Source organism: Nanorana parkeri, unplaced genomic scaffold, assembly GCF_000935625.1.
Source record: "Nanorana parkeri isolate BGI_ZX_2015 unplaced genomic scaffold, ASM93562v1 scaffold2363, whole genome shotgun sequence".
Lineage (NCBI taxonomy): Eukaryota > Metazoa > Chordata > Amphibia > Anura > Dicroglossidae > Nanorana > Nanorana parkeri.
The window spans coordinates 414-6001 of record NW_017308631.1 but is presented as its reverse complement, the minus strand read 5'-3'; the positions used below and the strand labels follow the sequence as shown (position 1 = coordinate 6001).

Below are 5588 nucleotides of genomic sequence, written 5' to 3'. Positions count from 1 at the left end.
CTCACCTCCCGATCTATTGAGCCGACGTGTTTCATTGTCACACGTCGGCTAGAACTATGAGGATCAGTGACTTTCACTAGACGTGGGCGATTCGTTTCGTTCCCAATTGAAATTCGGACGAAATTTCGGAAATTCGTAGATTCGGAGCATACGAATTTCCCAAATATAAAGCATCCGATTCCGGATAGGAACGAATCTCGTCCAGATCCTGTGGGTGCTCTGTTAACATTTAAACTAGGGATGCACCGATACCACTTTTTTAAGAGCGAGTACCGATACTTTTGATCAAGTACTCGCCGATACCAATTATCGATACTTTTCCTTAAAGGGACAGGTCACATTTTTTCTAAAGCAATACAAACTAATGCTTTAAGGTCACTTTTTTTATATTATGATTCATGAGATGACGAGGGAGCTCCCGGCCAATCGGAATGCCGGGGGCGCTGCGTCATTACACGGCGCCCGGCTTCCGGATTTGCTAGCTTCCTGATACAGGAAGTACTCGTGCTCGGCATCGGAGCATTTGGACGAGTACGAGTACTGACCCAAATACTCGGTATCGGTGCATCCCTAATTTAAACGGATGAAAACAAATGAAGAGAAGGATTTTAATGTCTCTTTAATAGTAAAGACGAGAGCGCAGCAACCGGAAATGACAAATGTGCCAATTCTGCTACCCCACCTCAAGTTGAATTTTCGGGAATTCGTCCGAATTCCGAATCCGAATCCCGAAACGAAACACATACAGGATCCGAAAAACAAAATCCTAAACGAAACGAATTTTTAGCCGCTGCACATGCCTAATTTTCACTCACCTCTCAGTTCTCCTTTAAAATCCCGATCGAGGTCCTAACCCTTCCCCCAACTCTACCCAAAAAAGAAAAATTTGTTTTTGGGGTTTTTTTTTTTTTGTGTGCTCCTTATGACATTGACCAATCTCGTGCTTTCAGGTGGCCGCCATGAACCAGCCGCGAGGGGATTTCTCCCTGGCCTCGGTGACCGATAAGCTGGTCGCGGTTGGCGGGAGAAATGAAAACGGGGCCATGTCTTCGGTGGAAATCTACTGCCCTCGGCTGGACACCTGGACCTACGTTTCGGAGCTCCCCAGGTGAACCGCAGCGGAGGCCGACTTGGGGCTCGTTCAGGGATTCTTATATGGTGGTAGGGGGGAGGCGCAATGCACCCGCTCTCTAATATACGGGAGCTGCATCTGGGTCATTGCAGACATGTGATTGAAGCGCCAGATTAAAAATTCCAGATCAATTTTATTTGGCAAAGCATTCAGTGACAACAGGCAACGTGTTTTGGGGGGGAATAAGAACCCCCCCTCCCCCCCCACCTTCATCATGCCTTATGGATGCAGAAAACAGAATATAATCTAGATTGGCCTCTCAACCTGTTTAACATGGAGGAACCCTTGAAATAATGTTCAGGGTTATGGGAAACCTACTAATAGCTACATCTCATGGTACATTAACTTCATGTCTGAGAATAAATGCCAAAATATAGACTTTGGCATATTTGACACCCAGGACTTCTCTATACCACCAAGTTTTTTTATTCTCGGTAATTCTCATAACGAAATGAAAAGAATGATAATAATAGAGAAAATGAAAAACAGAAAGCTTAAGTCATAGTGTTCCCTCAGTTCTCAGTGGAGAAAGGCCTCCTTAAATTGTTGGTGCGCCTTCACATTGGTGGTCATTGGGAGGAGGCCCCTCTTTCATTGCTGGTCATTAGGGAGCAGCTCCCTCTTCCATTGGCGGTCATTGTGAGAAGATCCCCCTTCCATTGGTAATCATTGGGAGAAGGTCCCTCCTTCCATTGGTGGTCATTGGGAGAAGGTCTCTCTTCCATTGGTGGTCATTGGGAGAAGGTCTCTCTTCCATTGGTGGTCATTGGGAGAAGGTCTCTCTTTCATTGGTGGTCATTCAGGAGAATGTCCCTCTTCCATTGGCGGTCATTGGGAGAAGGTCCCTCTTCCATTGCTGGTCATTGGGAGAAGGTCTCTCTTCCATTGGTGGTCATTGGGAGAAGGTCTCTTCCATTGGGAGAAGGTCCCTCTTCCATTGGCGGTCATTGGGAGAAGGTCCCTCTTCCATTGGCGGTCATTGGGAGAAGGTCTCTCTTCCATTGGTGGTCATTGGGAGAAGGTCTCTCTTCTATTGCTGGTCATTGGGAGAAGGTCTCTCTTCCATTGCTGGTCATTGGGAGAAGGTCTCTCTTCCATTGGTGGTCATTGGGAGAAGGTCTCTCTTCCATTGCTGGTCATTGGGAGAAGGTCTCTCTTCCATTGCTGGTCATTGGGAGAAGGTCTCTCTTCCATTGCTGGTCATTGGGAGAAGGTCTCTCTTCCATTGCTGGTCATTGGGAGAAGGTCTCTCTTCCATTGCTGGTCATTGGGAGAAGGTCTCTCTTCCATTGGTGGTCATTGGGAGAAGGTCTCTCTTCCATTGGGAGAAGGTCTCTCTTCCATTGGTGGTCATTGGGAGAAGGTTCCTCTTCCATTAGTGGTCATTATGAGAAGGTCCCTCTTCCATTGGTGGTCATTGAGCGAAGGTTCCTCTTCCATTGGTGGTCATTGGGAGAAGGTTCCTCTTCCATTGGTGCTCATTGGGAGAAGGTTCCTCTTCCCTTGCTGGTCATTGACGTTAGTGGTAGCTTATCCTGAGAGTCAGAAATTTCCCATTGCTCAAGGAACCCCTCGCAACCTCCTGGGGGAACCCTGGTTGAGAAAGGTTGACCTAGACTGTGATTATGATTGACAGGAGGATGGCGTCCTCTTCAGTCTGCTTCCAGTCCTCGACACGGCAGCCCCGTTTTGGTTGAATGCTTTGACAAACAAAATCAATCTGTACAAGAACCTTTTTATACCTTTTATCACAAAGGGCTTATGTAGGAAAGCAGAGCAGTGATGGGGCCGTAACCAATCGCAACAAGATTTTACTTTAGTAGACTAAATTATCATTAAAGGAGAACTACGAGGTCGAGGCTTTCCCCCATAGTTCTCCTAAGAGTAACGGGAGGACACAAACTAGCGTCCTCCCGTCACCCTAGGCTCAGTATATAGAGAGCTGTAGCTCGCGGTATACTGAGACGCCGCAGCTGAAGCAGATCCCGACAAATGTGTCTGGATCCGCCCAGCTGCGTGAGTGACAGCTGGCTCCTCCTATCTAGAGGCAGAGCCAGCTGAAACCGCCCCGTCCCCCGTCCGTTCCACCAGTCAGCGCTGGCGGATCGGAGCGGGGAGGGGGGAATCCAGCCCCTCCCCTGTCACGGCAGAGAGCCGTGACAGGATCGAGAGGTGAGCGAGCGCCGGTATGTGTTCGCTCACCTCCCGATCTACTGAGCCGACCTGTGACCGTCTCATTGTCACAGGTCGGCTAGAACTATGAGGTGAGTGATTTTTCACTCGACCATTAGTTCTCCTTTTAAAGAACATTTAGAAATAAGTTATAAGACATATATTGTACTAATTACCTCGATTTCATCGTCTCGCCTCCTTTTCCCTGTTATAGAAATCTAAATATGACGGTGTAGTCCAATAAGCACCAGTGTTGGACCCAGTGCAGTCTGTAATCAGCAATCAGTAACAGACCTTGTTCGACATGTCCTCATCCCTGATGCAAATATGAAAATGTCTTGATGGGTGGGTGTCTGTCTGGGGCAGTGGGGGTGGGGAAGTAAGCAATTCCAGGTCCAGGAGGGTACTCCAAGTCCAAAACCTTAGAGAGGGAATGTCTGATTGGCTGGGAACAAACAGGAAGTGTCCGTAGGGTCTCGGTGGGCCATTGAGCAGGTTTAATATAGTTTGTTACAATGTTGCCACGTCTCTTTCCTACTGCAGGTTCACGTACGGCCACGCCGGCACGGTCCACAAAGACTTCATCTACATCTCCGGGGGGCACGACTACCAGATCGGCCCCTACAGGAAGAACCTGCTGTGCTACGACCCCCGGGCGGACGTCTGGGGGGAGCGGAGGCCCATGATCACCGCCCGGGGCTGGCACAGCATGTGCACCCTGGACGACAGCATCTACGCCATCGGGGGCAGCGACGACAACCAGAACTCCATGGAGCGCTTCGACATCCACAGCGTGGAGTGCTACAGCCCCCAGTGCGACCAGTGGGTGCGCGTCGCTCCCCTGCTGCAGCCCAACAGCGAATCCGGCGTGGCCGTCCTGGGCGGCAGGATCTACGTCCTGGGGGGCTACAGCTGGGAGAGCACCACCTTCTCCAGGATGGTCCAGGTCTACGACAAGGACAGGAAGAAGTGGGGGAAGGGGCCGGACCTGCCCAAGACCGTGGCCGGGGTCTCCGCATGCGTCTGCATGCTGAAAAACAGAGGCGACGACAGGAATAAGAAAAGCAAGACGAAGAGGCACTCGGACAGAGGATGGTGAGCGCTGGCGGGCGGGCCGAGGACTATGAGCCCATTGCGGGGACTCTCCATTGCGGGGACTCTGTACTGACTCGCTGAAAATCACTTCAACCCCCTCTGTGTGTGTGTGTGTGTGTGTGTGGACTTAAAGTGTACCTGTCACGTAGGCAGCCATTTTTCTATACACTCAATGTTATAACTCTGCTGCCACCTTGTGGCTGGATCCCGATATGACCGACTTTTATGCATTATGTCATTTTGTCTGCTGGAATAGTTGGCAGTTGCTTGCTTGTGATGTCACTGGTTCCTCCTTTTTTATTTTATTTTTACCCCTTACAAGGGCAATTATCCGCAGTTAGTCTCTACCACAGGGCAATATAAGATGGGAGCTTCCATTGCTGTGTCGGACATAAATGATTCCGTTCAATGAGAGATCCGCGTCCCTGTCCTGTAGAAATAACGTGAAGATGAAGAAATAAAAACGACATGTGCTCAACCCCAAGAAAAAGAGGCGCTCCGAGAGTCCCCCAAATGTGCAAGAATAATAATAATGGTGTGTGTGTGTGTGTGTGTGTGCGCGCGCGTGTGTGTGCGCGTCCTGAGGGTGGAAGAACAATGAAGCGCCGGGAGCCAAAACGTTTCCGGAGTCATCTTCTCCCTTCTTCAGGGCCGATCGCTGTTTTTTTTAATCGAAACACGACAATAGGTGTATAATTTCATTGGATGATCCTTTCCCCCAGCCCCCCTCAACCCTCCTTATAATGGAGGAACCCTTGAAATTAGGGATGCCGATACCAGGTACTCGCCGATACCAATTACCGAGTTCCTGAAGTCCCATGCAGGAAGCCAGGTGGCGTGCAATGACTCGCCACCCGGCTTCCCCATCAACCATCAAGTCTGTCCCCTCTTACCTTGTCCAGCCTGTCTCACCCCCGGGGGCCTCTCCAGCCAGAACGCGGCCTTCCTCCGGTACCCAGCCGGAGCCGTCTGGCCGGGCCAATCATGGAAGCCGGAGCGCCGTGTAATGACGCGACGCCCCGCTTTCCGATTTGGCTGGGAGGCCGGCTCCGTGCTCCGTCGTCATGAGATGACGAGAGAGCATGAGCCAATCGGAATGCCGGGCGCTGCGTCATTGCACGGCGCCCGGCTGATTGGCCAGCTTCCCGACCAATCAGGAAGCCGGGCAGTGCGTCATTAATGACACGCT

The 5588-nt window shown here is 50.6% G+C and overlaps 1 protein-coding gene across 2 annotated transcripts in view; it reads left to right on the top strand.

The window, feature by feature from the left end:
* Window positions 1-4408, top strand: part of KLHL36 (kelch like family member 36) — a 16994-nt gene extending 12586 nt beyond the window's left edge. For both annotated transcript variants that reach the window (XM_018573396.1, XM_018573394.1), the window contains 2 exons: window positions 951-1108; window positions 3848-4408. In XM_018573396.1, coding sequence (XP_018428898.1) covers window positions 951-1108; window positions 3848-4403 — 714 coding nt within the window. In that variant the 3' untranslated portion in view covers window positions 4404-4408. The remainder of the gene's footprint in view (window positions 1-950; window positions 1109-3847) is intronic.
* Window positions 4409-5588: the final 1180 nt, after the last annotated feature.